At 41.3% G+C, this 24,938-nt stretch overlaps 1 protein-coding gene across 1 annotated transcript in view; it reads left to right on the top strand.

Moving 5' to 3' along the window:
* The window catches only part of dachd (dachshund d), a 118,091-nt gene that overhangs the window by 43,602 nt on the left and 49,551 nt on the right, over nt 1-24,938 (top strand). The window contains exon 5 of the mRNA XM_079666386.1: nt 24,152-24,267. Within this exon, the coding sequence (XP_079522512.1) occupies nt 24,152-24,267 (116 nt within the window). The remainder of the gene's footprint in view (nt 1-24,151; nt 24,268-24,938) is intronic.

Below are 24,938 nucleotides of genomic sequence, written 5' to 3'. Positions count from 1 at the left end.
AATAGAGCCTGAACATGTGTTCTTTGACATTTGGTTATGTGAGATTGAAGATTACCAGAACTGAGAGATGTACCCTATACCCTAATACAAAGCGTACCTTGTAGACATGCTGCAGCTGACCTGAGAACAGTGCCTGCCCATCCCTCAAATCACTTTAGTTTCAATTGCAGTCACCTCCCATTGACAATTTAGGTAGATTTGACAAATGGGTGTCATCAATACGATCCCAAACATTGACATGTTCTCTGGTGGGCTAAGTGGAAAGTCCCATCCCATCCTCTCAAGATCTGCAGCTAGAGGCCAGGGGGGCTGGTATCCATCTTCGTAACAGTGACTATGTTGGAGGAGGAGGTGAAGGAAGAGGAGGCGAGGAGATGGAGGGGAGGGAGGCAGCATGTCAATGAGCCTGCCCAGTGTCACTGAGCACCACACAGAACAGCCATCTGGAGAATCAAAGACTCCTACCATCTGGCTGCCTCACCCACTCTCTACCCCCACAGAATAAGAATCAACCAGATAGTACTTTGCCATAACACTCCTTGGCCTCTTGGAAGAAAAAAAAGCCAGGTAAAACTGCATTTAAGTAAAAAGAAAAACGTTGGCCTGTCAACATTCAAAGAGAAACCGGTAAAAGGAAAACAGGCGTTTGATCTGCATGTGTGTACAGCTCTCTAACCGATAGGAAAATAGAATTGACCCTCATTCGTCAAAGCCATCATATGTTAAAATCAGACTTTCAAATGAACATATGCCGACTCCACTGCCAAGCCGAACACTTACTAATTCCATCTTTGTCTTACGCTTTAAATCAATCTCACATCTGCTTAGAAAACACATGTTCAGTATTCAAATCTGCAGTTCGTATTTGAATTATGCATAGAAAAGTTTAGAACTAAAGTATTTAAGATTATCCTCATGTTTTATGAGGAATAATAGCATATTTTTAAGAATCATGTTGCGGTTTAAAAATCACAATTCACTGATGGTTAACACATTTCTCAAAAAGTGACATTTATATATAAGATTTGTTAATCCCTGGCTTCTTTATCTGCGATGTCCATGAATCATTGAGTGTAGACTTCTCGTTTTGTTGTTGATTCTTTGTGGATATTAAAGCTGTCCAAGTCTTTAGGGAGAAAGTTCTGCTTAACAAGCTAAAACTGTAACGCAATGACATTTAAAGCCTAGAGGAGCTCTGAGTGGCCCTTTAAAGTCTTGATGTAAATTATGTATGCTCTGTAAGTATGTATTTGGCAGCAGGTAGAATAGGAGGGGATGACGGCGGAAAAGTCCTCAAAATGCTATTTCCATGTTGCTGAGGTACCATTGTTTACAGGGCTTTGATGGAGAGGTGCCCTGATCGCCACTAGCTGTTTCTTTCCCTCTCTCGTTTTCTTCCCTCTCTTAGTTTGAGAGAAATCTCCTGACGCTGTAAAATGGGCAATGATGACATATGTGGATGCAGGCCTGTTCATATCTTTGTGGGGCCTTTAGGGAAATAAATATCTGAGAACATTCAGTGAAATGAAGCTCACTCAATAAATCACCATGACACAATAAACACTTCTGGCACATGAGCACCCCCCTACCCACCATCCCCTGGTGCCCAGCCCCCACACACACACACACACACACACACACACACACACACACACACACACACACACACACACACACACACACACACACACACACACACACACACAGACTCTCCTCTCAGACACCACCTACCTCTCCCCGCCTCTTCTTGTGCTACCAAATGGTGCCTCCCCACAGGCCAGTAAATCAAATCCCAGCACAAATACAGTGGGAATTTATTTGGAATGGGCTTTTGTTCTCTTTAATGCCTGATTGTTAGGCCGACTAGTTCGCGTGATAAATTCTGAGCAGGTTGTTTCTGTGCAATAGCTGTGTGTTTGTTCCCCCCCTGTACTTAATGTGAATCATACTGCGTTTAAACTCCACTCCTTTGCCCATTTAAAAGCAATGTAGAAAAACAGTTCTTTTGAAAAAGCTTCATGTAAATGTAAACGTGGTGCTTTACATTAGTCATCAAATCGTTTTCCATTCACCTGCTTTTATGAGCTGTTCACAAAAGAACTTTGATGTCTCGATAAAAGCTAAATGTAATAGAAACACACATTGTTGTCATGACGTACACAAATTCTGTACATTAATTGTCCACTGCTATAAATTATAAAAAAAAAAAAAATCTGATCTATTGAGAGTGATACGAAAACGTACTTGAATTTTTTTTAAATGTATTTATTAAAATGTTCATTACGTCATCGAATTGCGATTTCTTCTATAATTATTTATTCGTACCTTACTGGGAAAGAGGAGGCACCAGCTCTTTCGTTAAGGATTTACTTCCTAATATTCACACAAGTGGAGTGGAAGATATTATATGTATTTATTTTCTTTGTGTTTTCTATTGACGATTTTCTGGAAATGTGTTTAAAACTTTCCCTCAAATGTAATAGAAACTTGGCTATAGAAACAACACATGTTATTGTTGAACTAGTCGGAAGGACACTTAAAGTTATTAACTTTAAACAAAATGGATTAGTAAATGGAAAACATTGTTGGGGTCTTGGCTAGCGTGTCCCGACGCCTCCTGAGCGACTCTGAGGTGGAGGGCTCAGCTTTTCCCTTTGCTCATGACACTCAGTCAGTCTCCTATGACAGCCACTGTTTATGCAGAGGTAATACAACAGACTCTAATTGGTTTATCAGTGTTTGCTATGGTAACCCACATGGAAACAGCCCCTAAAACAATTATATTTTTAAACCACTGGCCAGGATATATTTTGTTTTATCTATGGGCACCGTGGATATGATTGCTCACTGTTATAAATGGCACATAGTTAGTACACGGAGAGAAAGACATTGTTTACACTAGGCCTCATGCGGTGAATCTGTCCAGTGTAAGGTAATCTGCAGTAATAAGCTCCATTTGTTTTGTTTAGCTTTTAAGCTGAGGAAGGGAGAGGGGAGAGTGAAAAAAAAATCTCATTTCAAATCCTACCCACCTTCTTATCTCTATTTGTTCAGTTGTTTTTAATGCCACATACTGAAAGAATTTCAATGGCTGTTTTGCCATGAAGTCATTTGTTATCCTTCAGCGGGCTTTCGTCTCCCTATTGTGTGACAGCCCCCGAGTGCTCGAATCCTCCAGATGGAGCAGGTCAGACACACAAAGATACACACACATACACACTCAGGCAGGTTCACACACTTTCTTTTCAATGGTTGACATAGATCTACTTGCCTTGTGACACATACGGAAATGATAATGTCATTTTTGGCAATTTGTCTTCCCCTACTTTTCTGTTAGTTGGAAATGTGGCTCTTAAGAGCTGTTAAGAGCTGCCTGGCAGTTATACAGCTCATGTCATGTTTACAAACAGTCCAAATGAAAATGTCTCACAACAGTATTCTCATTTTTACGCATATTGTCAGTTGGTCTGTTATTCACTTACAGATTTTCCTTCCAAAAATGTGTGGACGCCTCACAGAACAGATGCATCTGCTTTGTTTTATTTGGCAATTACACTCAACTAAGGAGCTCTGCCCAAAAAGCAAAGCCCAATGTGAAACGCTTTCTTCTAGAGATGAAACACATTATGGTTCCTCTTGGTAACTTGGTAAATATAGTTAGTAAGTTCAACCTTTTGAAAACTGGGTTTCTTTAATTATCATGCTCACTTATTTCCCTTTTTTCCCTTTTCCATGTGGCGTCCTGCTGTGTCCCCGTTTGGATTCTCTGATGTACAGGTTAGTCGTTTTTATACTACCAACATGTAAAGTTAGCTTAACTACATTCAAACCAAATCTGATAGATTATTACTTCAAATTTAATATTTTTGACCACATCATTTTTCAACAATAAAAAAAATCAATATGTTAAAAAGAAATTCTATCTTATTTGCACCCAGATTTTTTGTACGTTTTCCATACTTTCTACTTTTTGATAAGCCACTGCCTTAACAAGTTCTGCAATGAAAAAAACCCAACACTCATATGTTTTTAATATAACACTTAAATGAAATGATGTGAATGTTTTTAAGAGACAGATGGCTTCCAAGTGCAGTTTCAGTTTCTCTGCATGAGATATAATGTACAAAAGAGCCAGAGTAAGATTCACAATAACGTTTTATCATGAAAACAACAGGTGCAATTCAGTGATCGTTTACTTTCACCTGCCAGTGATGGCAATAAAGGTAAGAGCAGGTTCCATAACAAGTAGAACGTAATAACCGTAACAGCCATCCTTAAATGATTTGATTGACTCACGCTAGACCTCACCGCTCTACTTTAAACCTAATGGAGTCTGAGTATAATTTGACCAAGCTTTGATTGACAGCCCCTTTCTCTATCTCAACAGTAACCCCTGACCATGTACATTAGACTCGGATTAAGGCAAGGTGCTAACGCATATTAAAAAATTAAGCCAAGCCACTGGACTGGCAAAGCTCCTTTTTTTTTTCTGCCCTTTTTTCCCCCATTTCATGTACTTCCTTTTTGGAAGGTATTACATTAAAATTTCAATGGCATCAAGTGGTGATAGCGACTTGTTAATACAGCCGCAGTTTGCCCTTGTGGATGAAATCTAATGACACAGTGCAGCAGGCCACAGAGGAAAGACGGATAGGACATTATACTGCTTACACAGAGCCTTGCAGTAGAGAGGCATCACATATAACAATGTAGCCTTCGTAACTCGGTGCTTAATTTGTCAAAATGCCTCACTTTTGTTGCAGGCATATTTTACAGTGCCTCGAGCCCGTGGCATATTTAAGAGGACCATGGTAGTTTTTCCTGCGGCAGGATACGAGGCTTATTGTACTGCTTCAGCTGCTGTAAATAGTAGTAAATCTTTGGTGTTGCATTTATCCTAGCATGACACCAAAGCCTCCCACTCAGAATGATTGAATGTAACTTATTTGATTCTACTTCCCTTCATTTGGGGATTTTGTGAAGAGCCCGGTTTGAAGACAATGAACTAACAAAAGATTGTTTTAACAGCTGCGTGTCTTTGATTACACGCTTCTTTGAAGTATCACTTTAACTTCGCCTTTGAACTTGGATAGAGATCAGAAATGAATCGAGCTTCTTTTTGATGTAAGAGGAGGGGATTTTATTGTTGAAATGTTCATAAACTGCTTCCAACCGTTTAGAGAACAAGTTCAGTGTTGATTTTTAAAACGAGGCAGGAGAAAGGGAGGGCGGCATGGGGTTTGAAGAGAGGAGAGGAGGGTGGATGCTGGTTTCATGTTCACGTGCACCCATTGACAAGGAAAGGAAAACAAGGGCTTTTATTCCCGTCTGTAGAAAAGAGTTCTTAGATACAGTCTTCAAGTTACTCCAGGGTCTCAAGCTCCACATTTGCTTGTGTGGCTCATTAGGACAATATGCCATCCATATGTTTCCCTAAATGATCGTTACATTAGTTTCCCCACTTGTAAAATACGTGCCTAGAATCGTAGTGGTTAAACCTCACTGTAGCGGTTATACTTAATCTCCTTGTTGCTTTTGACAGCAGTAATAATGTGCATTTGAGGTACTTTGTTGTTTTGGACAAAACTCAAATTCTATTAAAGGATTAAGTAATTGAACACTAATCTAAAGGACTTGAGGTTCCTGTTCTTTGGTAATGCCTTTAATCTTGGCACAGTTTTAAAAAAAGGCAGTGAAGTACTGAGTCACTGAGGGAAAGCAGATTAGTTCAATATCATGTATTTTAGGGCAGAACTACGCTAGCTTAGATGGATTACTGTTGAATCAGTCAATTGAAATGTAATGACTTAAAAATGTTTCTATGTGCATGAACAGGAAGCAGTGTAAACTAACTATTTGCAAATAACAGCAAAAACGGAATCATGGGAATGATGTAGTTGGTGCGAATATGTAATGTTTAAATCAGAAGCTATGTTGTTCACATGTTTTATTCCGTGTGGAATTTAGATCATGAAATGAAATACCCAAACTAGAAATGTCACACAATACCACAATTAGAAATATAATGCATCAGCTGTAGGCTATTGTATTCTTTTTTTTCTCCATCATTTTCAAATTAATCATGCTCCATATCCTCTGCCATTGTTCAATTTGACTGTTACCAGTAACAATAAAGAAACACAAGTTGAAGACATTGCTTGCCCTACATCTGTCATTGTCATTGAAAGACTGGCCATAATACTTTATTTATATTCCGCTCTACAGATACTGCATGTGGTTTCTGTTGTACATGTTCATTGATTCAAGGGCAGACACATATACCCCCAATACCCTACATGACCCACTTAGAGCAATATGTGCAATTCACCTTCTATTAAAATAACATGATAGACATAAATAAACTGTATTATACATTTTGTTACCCTTGCAGCTAACTCAAATTACATTTTCAATATCGTCCACTCAATCTCCTCTGGTCTTTTGTGCTTTCTTTGATATAAATAGACAGACATTCAGGGGTCTGAAGAGTGGAAGTAAGAAGAATAAAAAGGGAAGAGGAAATTTAGATATTTTTAAATGATGTCCTACATTTTGTCAGCTAAAATCAGGATATTGCCTGAGCGGGGAGAAGCCATGTTCTTCACTTGTCAAAAGGCAGTAAGTAATGATTAAAATAGCAGTGTGAAACGCGGGGAGATTAAAGTGATGCTAATGATAAGTGAGAGAAGAAAAGGGCAAGCTATATTTTAATTCCTGGGAGAATGGTTAATGACTTCTATTGCCTGAGATTAAACTAAACCTGTCTCATCAGCTTTTTCTGCTCGCTGAGGAAAAAAAGCCCCCTGCACTTTAATTTATTAAACTCTTTTAAGGAAGCACATTGATCTACATAGGTTAAACTTTCAAAATTTGGGCAAAAAGACGCCCCATAAAGCTGTCATGCAGGGCAAAGCTGTTGAGTTGCTCAAGGCACACTATAAAGAATTCATTATCTCCAAACTGCCACATTTAATCAGAAAATATCAATTATTTAAAAGGGGGAGTTTGCACCTGTTTAGAGCATCAGGTTTTACTGACACAGTGGATTAAACGGACACGTTGAATATATTTTTTCTGCTGTTACTGTGGTGATGCTGTGAACTTTTCCATTTTCAACACCCTTTTTCGTACCTTTTGGCTGACAAAACGTGCATTTGGCCACTGCAAATGGCTCCGTATAATCACATCAGCGGTATAATATCATCCAACAAGTCAAATGTTTATCTCCTGTTTTCAGCTTGTTGGAGGCACTAAGACTTGTGCTGTGAAAATGTTTCGCATGGCATTAGCACAGAAGCACTGGTGACCTCTGTAATGAAATGTATGGTGCTGTTGACATGGCATTACAGCGATTCAACACTGTTCATTAATCTTTGTTTTGCTAGAACCCTTCTGGCATGTCCTTCGCCAAGGTGCGGAGCAATGCCAGAAATTGTAAGGCTCACCACATATTTCTGATGGCAATTAGCATGCATTCCGATCCACTGAGCCCCTCACATAACAGCCCAATCCTTACAGCGGCCCGAGTCTTTATCAGCACCCGGGTGATAGGAGTCATTGAACATTCTGCTGACAGCAGATTATTTTTGTTTTTATACAGATGTCAGGCTTGAGTAGGTGGTGTTTTCCACTCTTTCTGTGGGACTATGGGCCCCGTTGTACTCTCTTTTCATTGGCACATGACAGACAGAGCAATGCATTTACATTTTTTTTCAGTCTTTGTAATAGTCTCCCTACTTGCCTCTCGGTTTATCTTTACTTATCTGAGCCTCTGTCATTTAAGGTCTGGAAATAGGTCTGATATTTAAAGCACTTGTAAAGACATCCCTTAGCACAACAAATAACAACACTCCACCAGCGCTGATTCCTGTGCGCCACTAAATTCTCTGTGGATCATTCAGCAGGAAGCAGGCATGCAATTAATAAGCCTTTAATTCTAAAATCACAGTTCTGCCAAATGGGAACCATTTAAGACACTTTCACACAGATGTAAGAGAGAATTTCCGCAGATCTCTCTACAAAGAGAGGAAGCCCATTTCTTCAAGTGCCAGACTGATGGGCCAGGTAAAGTCTGATCGATATCATCAATGGCTACTGCTGCCGTGTGGAATTTGATCCAGGAGTCTCATGCTAATGTTCACGCCTGTGTCAGATACAATGTTATCTCTTCTTTTGAATCAATGACACTTTTTTAATGGTCTCATCGCTTTTCTAATGCAGATGGTAACACTGTTCTCGATTCACACAATCGGAAGCGATCAGGGGAGCTTTGAATATGCTGACAGCTTAGTTAACACTCGTACAAACATGATGGACAGTTTTCTCAACAGTCTCAGGATGTACTTTGTAGGATAGATTAGTGTCCGTGGCACTGTGCGTAACCTCTAGCTCTTCTTTGACAAATTCAAATTTTTCCATGTAACGTTAATGATTTAAATCTCTAGATTTGCCTGGAGTCAGAGGAAAATGTGTCTGTATTATTTTGTTGACATATTCAGGATGAAATGATTTTTTTGCCTCCCCCCTTGTTGCGTAAAGTAATATCTCTGTGTTTCTGGGGACATATTACAATAATGCATTAAGAAATCACATTAATAATGCACATATTTTGTCACATATTTATAACTATCCCCCAGACATCAACATGTCACAGTTGTTGTTAGATCCCCTTTGGTTTCAATTAAAATCTCGCTGAGGCAATAAAAATAGCCAATTAAATTGGAGCAGGCTCTTCAGAGGTACAATTGGTCTGATTAGATTAACCTTGAACATCAATTAGGGTTAAAAATAAGCTTAAATGTATTTTTAATAACTGCCCACCATATTTGATTCTAAACTCTCCTTCACTCGTATCACTCGTTTCCCCTGTATTGATTCCGTAAGTGTCATTATTTTCACTTGATTAGCCTGCGTTATTATTTATTTTCTCCCGTGCTTATTTGTAGCTTAATTATTTAGTCCAGAGTATTTTTTTATAGCGCTCTCATTGTGAAACATTGAGACTTCATTATCTAATTACAGGAGTGTGTTTCCAAGTTGCAACAGACAATAGAGATGTAATGATGTATAACAGGCATCGTTCTACATATTAATCAACACGAGTCTCGAACGCAGGGTCACAATCCAGCTTTTACAGCTGTACAAACCCTCCCTCCATCACTCTCTCTCTCCTCCTTCACTCTCTGTCAGACGCATGCATAAAAATACACACTCACTTCTCTGCGATAGCTGCGGTGTGTCAACTTTTTTCTCACCACCACTTCTGCCTGGCTGCCTTCAGTGATCCCATCCCACCTGGTGACTAAGAACTGAGCACCCAGATGCTAAAAATACGCCTGCCGCTAATGTCACACCCCCCTGCCATTTCCCGCACCCGGTTCCCAAAGCCCAGGCTGGTGTGAAGGGAGGGGGGCCAGGCAGACATCTTTGTAATTCTTTTAATAACATGTGTAAATGGGCAAGGGGCCTATCGGTCTTTATCAGGCCTGGCGAGCGGAGCAGGGCAGCTGATACCACCTAGGGGCTGGGAAACGCCTGATTCATCTAACAGCCCGTGAAGCTGATTAATTTCACTCTTCATTAACAATGTGTTGTGGCGTCTTCTCTGGACACATCTCCCTACCTCCACACAGTCTCTTGGTCATCTTTTTTTTTGTTGCTTCTTCTCCAGCGTACACCCCCTCACCGTGGCTCACATTCCTTCTTTCCTGGGCAGCGTTAGCAGCGTCGGCCACCCTCCTCCTCCTCTCTTTGCGCCCTTGGCAAATGAAAGGTCAAAGACGCTGCAGTGATTAATGAGCAGTAGACTCTGGGATCTCTCTGTCAACCCCCCGCCAGTCCCCCCCCCCCCCCCCTCCCTTCCCTCCTGCCCTCCCTGCTCCTTGCATTATTTCATCTGCTAATCTCACACAACACTACTTAGTATGTCGCGACAAAAACAGCGTTGTGTGTCTGTGCCGAGCCAAGTGGACACAAACTCTGATGAACTTTTCTGCGGGGGAATAAAGGGAGAGTATTATCGAGGAAGGGGAAGCGAGAGCGGTGCTCACAGAATCTTTTCGGGGCCGAAGAAAAGGTGCTGTAGTGTAAATGGTTGGCTCTCCACTCAGCTTTTCATCTCAAGATGTTGCTACCCAATTCTAATGATTTAAGTAGTGGGCTTTCAGCAGAAAAAAAGTCCACTTCAGTAGCTTTGGCGGTTTTAAGGAGTAATTGAATGTGAACGTCACCGCACCTTTCACAGGATAGATGACACTTCATGGGCTCAGACCAACTGTTTATTTGAAAAAGTAATGAAATATTTACTCTCCGTTGCAGTACAGATTAGCAGCAGTAATTGACTGCGACAGAAGTCTATGCACAAGTATGCCCGCGTTTTATAGCGAGAGAGAGAGAGAGAGAGAAAGAGTTAGAGGGCCCCTCATGTTTGAATGCAGATCTTCAGCACACAATAGGCCTGTTAGTGAGGCTGAGTTTCTGCCTGTCACTTTCTCTCCACATGTTGCTTTTTCTTTCAGAGATAAGTGGGCCTAATGCTGAACAAATAGTGGAAATCAGAAGCCACTGAGAATCATTTGCCTCTCCTTTTCCCATGGCTCCCAAATAGACACCCAGACTCACAGACAGAGGGAGTGACGATGAGAGAGCGAGACGGGAAAAGGGGGGGGGAAACAGAAGAAGAAGACGAAGGAAAAAAAAAACACCTCAATGAGCAAAACAATTTTGTCACCACAAGCAGATCCAATTGAAAAGTCTTCTGGATAGGGAAGAGCTGGAGTTGTCAGATCGGGCCATGGCAGTGAATAGATCCAAGCAGGCTAAATTGGCATCAGGTGTGGGCTTCCCCTGGCCGGTGATAGGCTCCCTCATTGTGCTGGCTAGACATTTGGCCGTTTTCAAATATAATGGGAGAAATGAATGCAAATGAGTGAGTGGACTGAAATGTATTTAAATGCAGATTGAATGGGGGGCTCTGCGTAGCGCCTGATAACAAGTTGCTTTAGGAGAAGGGCCACATTGTGTTGGATCATCCCTCCAACCCCCACCGCTCCTAACCCCACACCAGCAGTCCTGTCCTCTCTCCCTCTGTTGCACTTGTGTCTCATAAGGGGCCATTGTTCACTGGGTAAACTCTCTCAAAACTATTTACATTACTCGTTTATTTGAATTTCAAATATTTTGGGTTCTTTCTTCTCCCATATATAGCTGACACACATGCAGCCTGCCGCCTCTGGCTATCCAATAAAACAGTAATTGCAAAAGGACAGGGGGCTGTGGCAGAGAAAAAAGAAAAGAAAAAGCCGGAAAAGGAGGGGTTCAATCATTAATGATAATGTTGCTTATGTCCATAGCCTCATTAGAGGCACTATAGCAGCGAGTAGCATGTGTTTCACAAACAAGTTCCCCCTGCCCACTGCCGGTCCGCCGCTAGCCCACGGCGATCCATCTTCTCAAACGTCTCCTTCCTATATTTAAGGAGCTCTCGTTACAGCCTTTCCCAGACCTGTGAATTTATGGTGCACTCCAAGCGGTTAGCATAATCGCTGGGAATGCAGTCATTTCAGCGGGAATGTGGGAATTAGGGCAGGAGAGAAAAGGAAAGCTGTTGGTGTGTTAATTGAATTTCATAAGAATCCTTGGCTGTAGCGTTCACATGGCAGTGTGGACACTCTACATCTAATTGTTTCCCACTATTTCTATTTTTTCACCCTTGTTTTTTATAAAGATTTCAGTATTTATTTTTTCCTCCAGCCTTGATATTTGACAGCAGTTAGAGACATGGCTTATTTGCACAAACTGTTCGTTGTTCTACTCTCTGATCTCAGTGAATAAACAAGAACAGGGTAACAAGTAGGGTGCCTTCTCCTTAAAAAAAACAGCTTTTTTTTATTTTTCCCTCATCTGCATTTAAAACACAATTTACATGCAATTAAATTTGATTAATTAGAGACACTAACCTCTGCACGTCCTGTGTGCACATAAAGTTTCATGCATTTCAATGTCAACTAACTCCATGTTTACTTAAATTCAGTGTTTATCAAGAGCCATCATTATGTTTATTTTTCACAGTCATAATTTCAGCATAAAAGAAAAAAAGACGTTTCAAATATTTGACATTGAACCCTTCTCAGCTTGAGAAAGTTTACTTGGATAAACAAGTTGTTCAGTTCTCTGTCTGTGCGTTTCCGAATGCCAGTTATTTAGAGTCAGGGGGCAGCTGGGCCAGCGACTGCAGAGATGTTTCAGTGTCCAGAAGTTTCCATGCGGTGATTAATAGGAGGGGTAATGTAGTGGGGAAATGAGTAAACACTCCCTTGCTCCTGGCTTTGTGCTTCAACGGCTTGATGACAAGGGCAGAGCAAGGTGAGAATTAAACAGACCCGCAGAAGAAGAGAAAAAGAAAAAAAAGGATCCGAGCAACGGGCAGGAGGGAGGAGTGAAGCATGACAGACCTGGGCAGCGAGTGGGAGTGAGGGAAAAAAGCCACTGGGTAGAAAAAAGGCCGCCCTGACAAAAGTGGAAGTTTCTCCTGAAGAAGAATAATTAAAAGCGCTCAAGGGAGGGCAGTTTTAATTTCACATGTAAGGGGCTAAAGATTTCATTTAAAGGCGCGGAGAGGAGGTTAATAAGATGAACAAAGCAGGGAATGTGAGAACATACAGTGTGAGGAAGCGCGTTGGACTTTCACCTGACACGTTTTTAATTATTAAACCTCTGATATTTCTCTGTTGAAGAGAGGGGGTAAAAAGAGAAGATTAACTGATTAACGGTCATGGTATACCCAATTACTCACTCGTGAGGAAATAGATGTAACTTCGCCACGGTAACACTTCTCTTCAGTGCTAAACGTCGCAGAGCTTCCAACACCAAAGCTAAAAGCATACTCTGAGTTGTGCTGGCGGTCTCAGTCGCAGCCTACTGGGAACACAACCAGAGCATTGCATAATAACTCTACAAAAAAAAGTGAACTTGCTTCTACAGTGGAATATGTGCTCTTGATCACTGAAATCTCACTCCATTAGTGCTATCTGAAGTAGATGTATCCCAATTATCATAATAAGATCAGCTTGGTCCCATACTCCATGGGACTCCAAACTCTTTCACTGCCACAGAATGATCAAAAGGACTTTGTGAACTAGACCCAGAGTCCCAGCTGTGGGCTGGTTTGTTCAGTAGTGGTGAAAGAGGAACTTTAATTGAATATGATGTATTTCTTTTACTTGTACTTTTGGGCCCAGTCTGCCAGAAGAGAACAACAGAGACATGCCAGCTTGTTTAACGTTGGCTAGATATCGACCCAAGAATACTTTTCTTTACTTAGATCACCGTTCAAGGATATAAAACAATTCAGTGTTTGCCAAGCTGCACCCCAGCAATAGACTTCCTCTGTGATGCCAACAGTATGCGCCACAGGTCTTGATGTGTCCCCCCGTACTCCTCCCTCTTTATGAAATCATTAATATTGTCAGTGGATGCATGGGAATGGGTGTTTCACTGCAATCCCAAAATCCCGTTTCCGCCGCTGCGTCTGCCCACACACTGTTTGACACTTATGTATGTTTATCAGTCTCTAATGAAACACTGACAAGTTCCCCCCGCACAAGGGACGCTGTGTTCCATTAATTGCCCTTAAGGAACCTTGGGCACTCACAAAAAGGCTGGTCCTATTGCAGCTGACAGCAGAGGGGCCCTCAGCCCCGGGTCCCCTGGAGAGAGAAGATATTAAGCATTAGCAGCGTCTGCACTCTCCTTCAGTCTCTCTGTTAGTCCTTTTCTCTCCCTCTCTCTCTCTCTCTCCCTCTCCCTATATGCATCCGACTCCCTTGGAAGCAAAAGGTGTCTCATTCTATTTCTTCAGCCACACGTTACTTGACCACGGTGTTTAGCGCGGAGCGTGACAAAGAGAGCTGTGTCAGTTAATTTGTCAGAGTGTTTGTGATTGATTTATTCATCTCGGGCTCAACAAATGTTTGTACTGAGATGAATCCCCTGAACCATCATTTGCTGCAAATTAAACCCGGCGCTCTAATGACACGCAGATATGAATGCACCAAGTGATTAAAGAACCCTGTTTATTTGGACTCATTCAAACATTTTCAAGATTTATTAAGGACAAAAGTTATTATCACATCAACAATTGAAATATGTAGAAAATATGCTGCGAGGCAATTACATTATTTGGTCACACTGTTTTTGCCCTACACAATTTGAAAGGACTAGAGGGACATTTCTTTATGACTTTTTTTCCCTTTTTCCCCTTGAAATTGTACCTAAAGGGAAACTGCTACCGGTGTGTCACTTACACCTTCTGCATTTTCATTGTTGTTTTTCAAGTGTGTGTTGCCTGTCTTTGTACTTCTCGTGTAATCGTTCAAATGTGAGAAACCGTTTTTTTGCCTCAGCTTTCCCTTCTGAAGCCGCCTCTCCCTCATGAGACCCGTGATCTCTCTATTAGAACGTGACAAAACATTTGTTCTCACTTGAAATGATTGTCTGTAACATCCTCTAATGTGATTCACAGTTTATTTGCAAGTCCATTGCGGCGTCGAACAAGGGGTTATGGGTGATCCACACGTATGGATAATTCTTAAGCGGATGCATCTGGCGTTGCTACATGCTATGATTAGTTTCCAGAGCGTTTGTGAGTGTGTAAACCATTGCTGACACGGATGAAATATAGCCTAGGTTCACTGGGAGTGCAGAGAGAAGAAATGTACCCCATCTGTAATACACTGTGCAGACTAATATCAGCTCCTTTTCTCTGATATTGCAGTGAGATATCGATCTGGTAAAATTGTCCCATATTGGAGCTGTCTGTTGTGATATTCATCATGCTGTCATCTCTCCCCAACACCTACGCGTTATTAGAAACCCGGGTTTGAAGAGGTTGAAGGGTTTTAGTCTCCGAGATGTAGCAAACAATTCATCATGAGAGAGGGAGAGAAAGAGAGGCAGAGAAAAGAATCCAGGTGAGGTGGTGCCTGGGTAAGATTTATGTCTAGCCAGGCTGTACATTAAGAATTATATCATCAAGCAAGAGGACACCAGCAGCTTCTCTGCTATCTGCTGAGCAGGCCTATTTGCTCTCCTGCCAGGCTTAAATGGAGTTTTCTTTTTTCTTTTATGAAGCTTTTAACAGGAATCTGAAGTCTCAAGGAGGCACAGTATCTCACCCAAACAGAGTTATTTGTGAAACGCAGTGCAGCTTGTCAAAAGCAATTGTTATGTATGTGGGGGTTTCAGTGAGGCTGACATTATATCGTGCGCTCGATGCCAGTCACTCATCAGAAATAAAGCCTGTAACTGGTACGTGCCATCTTCAATTTGGCCCACTTCAGAGTGGGAATGTACTTTGAGTTCCTGTTATTTCCTCTCGTTGCTCGCAGTCAGGGATTCTTCCGGGAGGATCACAGAGATGTACACAGACGGAATCCAATTCTTCCGTGTTTTGCAGAGGAGTCAGACTTTGATTTGTCTTTAACTCGGTACAAATGCTCGTCTGGGAATGTGCAGGCTGGGGGCTTCCTCTGAAGTTCTCTTCCTCTCTCTCTCTCTCTCTCTCTCTCTCTCTCTCTCTTCCCGTCTCTGGGAAAGTGTGTGTGCTTGCACGCTAGGCTTTGCTCTGTTAGCCACGATGTTATTGTTGTAAACAGTATTTAAAGCACAGCTGGCCAAATTGATCAGGGCTTGCGTTGGAGTGAACTTGAGCAGCAGAGAGTGGGGCTGCATAAACAGGGCTGCTTGTATCTAAATATGCAAACACTCTCACAGCAGTCCACACTCAGGGGAACAGACACTGTTACTTCTGATGGAGAAACAGTGAGAATCAGTGGGAAAACAGACTCGAGCCCTAACCTTTCCATGTATACACAGAGAGAGGAAAGACAGGAACATTTTTCCTGATTATGTAAACATTTTTTCCCCTCCCCAGATCATATTTGGACTCCTCCAAGTATTTACTTTTCATTAATTATTGAAAAAAAGAAAATCAGGGGAAAAAAAGAGAATAAACAGTAGATAATTTTTTGTTTAATGTTTCACACAGGATTCCAATCCTCAGTGCAATTAATGCTAATCACCACTGCCTTCCTGTTTAGCTTGAACTCAGATTGTGTTTGTGAGTCGTTGCTGTCTCCGTCCACATCTTTTGCTCGGTTTCTCCTCTCTCTCCCCTTTTTCTATGCGTTTTTCTCCCTCCTCCGTCCCTGCTGTTAGTCACCGTGTCTCTTCGTGTTATGATTACATCACCCTTTCGCTCTGTTGTGTCCATTTAGACCTGAAATTAATCACATCCGACAATCTGGTGGTGCTATTCCCAAAGTTCAAAAGCTTTAGCGGTGAGAGAGTGATGTAAAGAAAGAGGTGGAGGGGAGTGCAAGATGGAGGGCATCAAGCATGTTGGGGGTACTTAACCATTTGTAGAGTACAGTATATTAATTGCTTATCGGTTTTTGATTTTAGAGTCATTTAGAGTCAACCGTACGCATCGTCTTCACAGCTATTGTTCTTTGGGGTTTGTTAATTGTCACCCCACTGGCAGAATTAAAAGCAAATTAAAAGCCTTAACTATTGACTCTATCTGAAGTCACTCTCCACAACAATTTCACAAAACAATGGGGAGGATTAATGAAAATGCAGCTTGATTTCTGTTCTCCAAAGCTTTTGCTATGGGGGACCAATTAACTACCCTTCAGGATGACTTTCACTTCTAACTGCCGGTCTGTTCCACTGCCAGAAACTGGGATTAATTCTCAATTAATCCCTCCACCAGAACAACTCTGCCTTTGTCTGCTGGGGAGGACATGAGCATACAACACCGAGGTTACCCCGAGCCTGTTTGCTGGAGGAACTCCACCCCGCCTAAGATTGATACACCCTGTAGACTAGCTCTTCTCAAGCTGAAAATAAGAGCCATTAAAAGGGAATGGTTGACAATGATTTTTCTTTTAGGATTTTGAGCTTTATTAGCCATGCATATTAATGAGTCAATTAATTCCATTCGTCCTCGCGAGTGGTCTGTTTGTTTTTGCCTGACCTTTTATCTTGGATGCGTTCACGCTTGGCTTGCTTTAAGCACTTACTCCATACTGCGTTTCCCATAGCCTCACGTCCAAAAAGGGAGTTTTTATGTGTTTAGCAGTAAGATTCTCCCCCTCTCTTTTGTTTTCTCTCTGCAACTCTCTCGTTCTCATCCATCCACCCTCCCCCTCTATCTTTTCCTCGCTTGTTCTCCCTCTGTCAGAATGCCTGCTGGATGTATTCCTCTCTAAATGTGACAGGAAATATGCTATTATAGCATGCAGAATATTTGCCTGATGGGATTTGCAATAAAATTACTACATTTCCCTTCCATTAGGATCTCTAAAACCCCGCTCTCTAATTTATGACTACCCTGGCAAAAAGACATGTTATATACATAAAGAATAAAGTAGCCCCCAGTCCACATTTAGCTCGTCCTGCTTTCAAAGTTAGTTGAGAGGACAGGAGAAATAATTGAAAAGTGCAGCTGGACTGTGTACAATCTTGTAAGGGATGCCTAGAAAATGAGATTAATCAGTGCACAGACATTGTGGGGAAAAGTTTGCAGTGAATGCCTGACAGTCGTGCTCTTTCTCTCATTTCAAATGTTGGCAGGCTAGCAGGCAGCTCCAAGGGAAATGCGCTCCTTTCATACTTGAGTAATTGATGAATTGTATGCAATATGCAAATGAGAATCCATAAATCTTATGAATGACAGCTTAATTTATGTGAGCCTTAATGAATGCAGGATTAGATTTTAATTAAATATCCTCAAAGGCACCCTGACTGGGTAAGTTTTTAAAGCCTTGTTTTGAAGACTTGTTTCATATGCATCGCAGTTCATGAAAAAGAGAGATCAGTGAGAGTGGTTAGATGAAATTTCCTCGCAGTTTGAAGATAAGACCTGTTCTGTTTTGCTAACCAAAGGCACTTGCAATTAATAAATATTGGAGCAAAATCATATCTAGCAATCTCATTTAGGGTTTCCTGGAACTGCTCATTCTCATACATTTGATTAACTGCATTTACTTAAAGCGCTATCTGATTTCTAACATTTGGTACAGTATCTTTTTAATTAAGAGAATCATCCATTAGGCATGGAAAAGTCAACCAATTAGGCTTTCCTCATCAGCTGCCGTGATGTAGGAAGTCTGCTTACTCATTATCACAGTCTGTTGATGTGATACCAAACAATCTTGGACTCTGTAGTTATGGGACGTACAATTATGAAATCAGCTTTTAACATTAATGATGCAGGGGAATAATCAGCCATTTATGGTGTTTTCAGATCTTCTTTAGATTCTATTTCACAGCTGAGAGGCTTCAAACAGCTCCAATAGAATGCGATTACAAGAAGACGCTCTTTGTAGCTACTGTAGCAGTGCTTTTCTCCTAAAGCCTGGCAATGGTGTCATGACACGGGCTCGAGGAAGGAGCGTGACGGACTTCCAAGTTCCTGCGTGCCATCAGACGCCGCGATGGTCTCACCCAGCGTGGTTCTAATCAGGCCTGAGCCTAGACAAAGGCACCAGGAAGGCACCCACACTCCCGACTACTACTGATCTCAGCCCTGCACATTAGTCCACACAGGGATCAGAGCACAGACAGCACTTTAAAAGGGGTTTTAGTGGGATTGATGCTAACTCTCTCCCGCCTTTGATTTCACACCATTTGATCTGTGATATATTGTTCCGTAACAAAGGTTCACAGTTTGCACAGAGGATGCAGCTGTTCCTACCCCCTAATAAATAATAGTGTGTGTTTTTTTTTTTTTTTCTCTCCCCGCACTCACAAACTCGCTGTAATCCAGCTATCTAGATCAGATAAGCGCGATGTGGCTACCTGTGCGAGGCGGTGTTTGACAGGTGCAAGGGGAAGCTGATTGAGATAATCCAAGAATAGGCTCAATGCAAATACAGATACAAGATGAGGGCGAGGATAGATGGATGCATGAAAAAGATGGATGAGCAAATGCATTCTCATGTATCACACTGTGACTCTGAGATTATGATCATCACAACCAATAGACTGCCAAGGTCAGCAGGAAGTATAAATCATCTTTTCCCCACGTTTTGAAGGAACATAGATCCTGTCATTTTCAGGGGATTTGTTTTACTGTGTGTCATATTGTTATGATTAGGATTATTGCAATTACAATTGTCTAGGGTCGAATTGAACAATCATTGTCTTGATCGATTCATTGTTAAATAGTGAATGTATCCATTTTGTGTTGTGAACATTTTGAAAATTATATTAATAATTTTAATTCCCTAAGGCTCAATATGAGATCATCGTTCTGATTAAGACTCAAATATTAGTTTTAGATGTACAAGTGTGCACATACTCAACTCAGAGAATAGACAATGATATGCTTTAGTTATTTAATGTTATGTATATAATTCATGTTAATGTTATAGTAGAGCGTTTGAAGAAAAATAAATCCTGTGTAAATGATTAACACTTACTTTGTTCTCATGTTAGTTTGCATTGACAGGGTTGTTATCTCCCGTGTTTGCCAACATTAGTGTGTTCTCCATTGAAGAGCTAAAAGCAGCTCATCAAGAAGAACTGAGAACACATAATTAATTAGACATGTTCTCACCACAAATCCACAGTGGGAAATCAGCAGGTGTTAATTTTTGACTTGAGTTTATACTTCACACTTGCACGTCAAGCTTCCTTTCGTTGCCATAAGGAGAATTCTTTTTTTTAAAACAAACAGTTACGCTTGTTTTCAAAATAACTAATTTCTAGAATTAAAGTTAAACATTTCCTCTTTTAGCCTCAACCAACCCTGTTGTCTTATCGGTGGGGATTTTAAATTGGAAGTAATACACCACAGCCATGTTATCCCTGTCTTTCAACAAACACAGTTAACCTCCCGGGGGTGGCGCGCATATTGTTAAACTGTTTGATTGAACCAAATTTAAAAAACCTATAAACTCAGCATATTTAAACCCCCGCTGGTCTTAGGCCTCTGAGTGTCTGCCTGACCCGACACTTAAAAAGGTAAGGAGCTGCTTTGTTTTATCAATAAGACCTTGTTTTCATGGCTGGTCACCACCCCAGCAAACCAATCAATGGGGCATGCTCCGCTATCGCTGTGAGAGAAATGAAAAATAAACCCCAGATAATCCTTCAGTTAAAAGGTTACTCAGGGCGATAAAAGCTATTTTGTTAATTTATTTACTCTCTGCACTGGAGAGATAAAGAAAAGGAACAATTAGGGAATTCTAGGTGAGAGATTTTAAAAGGGCAATGACATTGGGTTAATATTTTATAAGGCCTGATTGGCAGAGACCTGGAGAGGCCTTTTGTTTACACAAGCCCCAGACGGAATGATTCACTCGCTTGTTTTGGCCGACTGGGCGGAAATGGAATAAATATCTTCATCCTTACCTTTTAGAAACGTCAAACAAAAGACCGAGATAAAAGGTTAATGGCTCAATCATAACCACCAGGAAGTAATATTATGCTCTTTCCCTGCAAACTGGAGTCACTATTGACATAATCAGGTTGAATTCCTAAAGATATACGAAGATGGGAGGAGCAGATGATATTTGTGTGTAACTAAATCCACTGAGGGAAGTGCGCTCACTTGGGCTAAACATTACATTTGTGGTTTCAATTGATTTATAACAGATCATAATCACTGCATTAACGGCGTTCTGGGTAATAAGATCTCAGTCACTGCTTCCGCAGACAGAAAAGTGTCTGATAGTGAGATGTCAGAATTTTGCCTGGAGATCAAAAACCGTCCAGATATCTCATTCGATATTATACCTCTTATTATACCTATCACCTCGTGTAGGCTTCCTGTAAACGGTGAGAACGTGAATTTAATTATTGGCCTTTTATTGCATTGTAGCGCTGAAATTGGACTCGTGTGGAGTGTATTGTTGGGCCCCGTGTAATCTGATTGCCTGCGCAGCGTAGTGTGTTGGATAGTATCAGGTTCCAGCCGACTCTGCTGGGTCAACACACGGCCGGGCCATTAAGGGAAGTCTGGTTCAGGGAAAGTTCACCACTATTTTCCTTTCACCATGGTAGCGAAACAAAAAAGAGAATAGATGTGTAACATATTTGTGGCCCGAGCCCGAAGCTGGCGGGGTCTATTTTCTTTCCTTAATTCAAGCCAGAGATATGAGGGCCCTGAATATCTTTTAGTATACATATAAATAAAGCAGGGAATACAATTATTTTATGATTGACTTCCAATACAGAATTTTCCAAATAAGTCCATTTTAAAACCCGGTGGTTCCTATTTTTATGAAACATTTACAGTAGTGAAGAGGAAATGAAGAGAAGCAAGGAAGATTAGGAGAGACAAGGCATGAGAAGAACCACAAATTCCAATCATGAATCCAGTTGTGCTGGGGTTTTTTTTGGGCAATAATGGCCTAGTTTGGAGCAGTTTTTCTGTGCCAGGTTATTTAGGGAATCAGCATCTGCTGCTTGATAAATAGCCTGGCTCTTTTGTTTTAGGCCAGGTTGAGTTCCTCTCTGGACCCGGCGTATCAGCCTGTACCGCTCTGACCGGTGCAGAATCTGCAGTAATGTAAGCAGGAATGCCTCAGCTGTGGCGTTCAAAGGAACAATATGTCATACTGTTAAGGAGGATTACAGCAAACTACATAATACACAAAGCTGTGATTATTTTAAGAAAGATACAACATAGTCACAGCACACCCTCTTATAAAGTGTAAGCCTTTTCTGTCACAAGGAAAAGAGGCGATAACTTTCATTTCTGAGGGATTTCCTGTTACTTGAAAGTCCCTCAGTTCAAAGCCTTCCTTTTTTCAGTTGGTGTATTGCTTTCATGGCTAGCCGGTGTTATTTGTGTGCAGAGAGCAGTTGAAATGCTTTCCCTTTAAACACCCAGTCACTTTCTCTTGCAGCCTATCTAAACATTACCTTTACTTAACCGGGTCTTTGTACCTGGGTTCACATTCTTTGACATGATCTAAGGTGGATGTGACGTTTTTTTTTTGTCCATTTGAGGGCCTTTTTGCTTTTAGTATCGTTGGTAAAAAGCCTTTTACCCATCACATACCCTCTATTGAGGTCTTTCATAAATAATTCAGCCAGAGCACAAGTGAAAGTGATGACAGCAAAACTGTGTGCGATCTCTCCCTCTCATAAGATCAAAGAGGTGCTTCTATAGAAATAGGAATTACATTTCCAGACGTTCCTAGGTTGAACGGGCGCTCATTTCTCGTTCTCACTTTGTCTCTCTCACTGGCTCCCTCTCACTTTCTGTCATTCCCTCTCGCCACTTCTTTCTGTTTTCCCTCCAAGGGGACACAGTTGTGTAAAGGGCTGCTTTGCCTTTTAGTACTAAAACCTCCAGAGCCGGTATATGAGAGAGTCAGCACATTCAGACAGATAGAGCGAGTGCACTCTATTAGCAGGACTGAGGTAAATAAACCTCACAAGACACGGCTGAATAAATTCAACTACTAAGGCTGTGTGGTATCTGAACTAAAACACTGCATCACTCTGCAGATACTGCCTTTGGGACCTGTAGTGAAATGTACTGTAACGCAAACAGCCACATTTACTTTACTGGTTGATAAAGTCCACAATTAGAAACCGTTGTTATATAAATTAAAGAACAACTAATCAGTTGGTATCTTTAATTACATTTATCTGAATCGCAATTGCTATAAAAGCCTATAAATCCGTAATAATCTTTAAATAATTTGACATAGATTCTAAATATGACGGTGTAAATATGATGGTAAAACACTAGTTTACCAACAAACAATACTTTAATAATGAAAGTAATTAAATGAAATGTTATGAGTGTAGTGAACAACACTTTATCATACCACCAAAAAAATACTACCTATTCAGATGTATTTTTGAAAATATATTCCAATTAAACTTTACGTTAACACTTGACAGTTCCATTTCTGCGTTTGCATTTTAACACCCCTTTTAAAGCTTATTTACTGAATAAATATGAACCTCAATTCAGTTTTCTTCCTATCCTTTTTATATAAAATGATATTTATTTTGCACTTATTATTTATTCATCCTGTTTATCCATGTTGCCTCCTTAGTTACGCACGCTACAGCAGTGTTTTATGGACGGGCTGAACTCAGTTCGTAAGAGAGAACTTAGTATCCCGGTAAAGCTTGAAAATTGACTATTGTATGTGAAATAATGTATGAAGCCAATATGTCACCTGTGTCAAGACACCATAATTCATCTTGGGCTGAGACATCCAGCTCCTTGTTCATAAAGAATATACCTCTATAGGATCATGGCCCCCTCATTATGGGCTCATTGCATTTTTTTCACCCTGTAGGCCTTTCTCTGTAACTATAAGCCAGCAAAGTAGGTATTGATTGCAACTCGAAGCTGTATTAATAAGTGTATGAGTAAGATGTGTGGAAAGTCAGGGGTGTATCTGCTCTGAAGGCTTTTCTCCTGCACTGTAAGGTGGCACAGTCATTTATCACGGCTGGATCTGTGCCCCTCGTTTGGTGTAATAAAACTCCCCCATCAGAACCGTCCAACAGGTCTGAATCACTCTGTCACACCACCTTCCAGCTAAGGCACGCATTAAATCAAGCAAGCAGAACATTTCCTAAGGCAGCCATTGCCTTTTAATTTCCTGAAGAACCTTAAAATATCATTCATTACCAGAACTACACATATTTGGTTTTTAAAAGTCTCATAAATCAATAGTGGCCTGACTGCAATAATTATAACAAGTTAACATGTAATTTCCAGGCCGAAGGCCGCGCTCTGGATTTTAGCATATGCAAACGAGGCAATTCAAATAGTGGAGGGATATTAATACGGAGGAACAGGTAACGAGGTACGGGTTATGAATTATGCATCAAAAAGTGGTTGATCTTCAATAAAGGAAATGAATTCACCGTGTAATCTAATTAGTTATGGAAGTCTATTATGTTGAGCTGCAGAAAGCAACTGTCCTTGAAAAGGAATGTATTTACAGTCCATGTTAGCTCTTTGGATTGGAATTGCATTCTGGGGCGCCCAAATGTTAACACCCCCCCGCCATCACCACCACCACCACCACCACCCACACAACCCCTCCTCCCCCTGCCAGTTTCTTCCTGGTTTCTTACCCACAATCTCTTCCTTTTGGTGTTTCAGCTCCAGACCCGGACGGCCCCCGAAGAGGAGCCAGTGCATGACATCATCGGAGAACCCCCACATCATGCCCCACTCGGTCCCTGGCCTCATGTCCCCTGGCATGATCCCACCCACAGGTATGGTTTGGTCTTGGTCTACAGCGCTCTGTCATTGTTGCTAAGGCTCTAATTCGATCTGTCTGGGTGTCTTCTATCTTTCTCTTCCTTTCTGTCACACACACTCAAGCACACACACACACAGCCTCCCCACCAGTGGCCTCCCCGCAGCTTGTCCTCGAAATGGCAACCAGTCCAAAGTGACACATGCACCCAACCACCAGACACCAGCCGCTCACTCGTTTACCAAAAACAGATCTTCTGCTCAACCCCCGGAAACTAAAAGGGGTGGGGGGGTGGGGGGGGGGTGGGAGAGAATAAATTGGAGTGGAGATCTTTTCTCTCAGATTATTCCAGTAGATGTTGCATTTTGCCTTGAGTGCATTCTAATTAGTGCGATTAAATCCACTCCACTGGTATATGTACATAGGCAGTGATGATGCTAAAGCAAGCTTATCGCCACGAGAATCAACAACAACCGTTTGTGCCCTAACTTAGCCCTCGGGCCAAGTCTTATTGCAACCAATGCTTTTGTTCTATTTGTGGCTGGCTTCATTGTGACTGCTTTGATGTTGGTGGCGGTAACTGCTCTGATTTGCATATTTAGCTCTCCTTCCTTATATGTCTTTAATGATATTGTACTGTCGAACGGAGCTCTTTGAATGCTAACCGACTGTATTTAACCAGCTATT

The sequence above is a fragment of the Notothenia rossii genome (assembly GCF_949606895.1).
Source record: "Notothenia rossii genome assembly, chromosome: 2".
NCBI classification, from domain to species: domain Eukaryota; kingdom Metazoa; phylum Chordata; class Actinopteri; order Perciformes; family Nototheniidae; genus Notothenia; species Notothenia rossii.
Note: the sequence above shows the minus strand (reverse complement) of the source record. Positions and strands in the feature narration are given on the sequence as shown.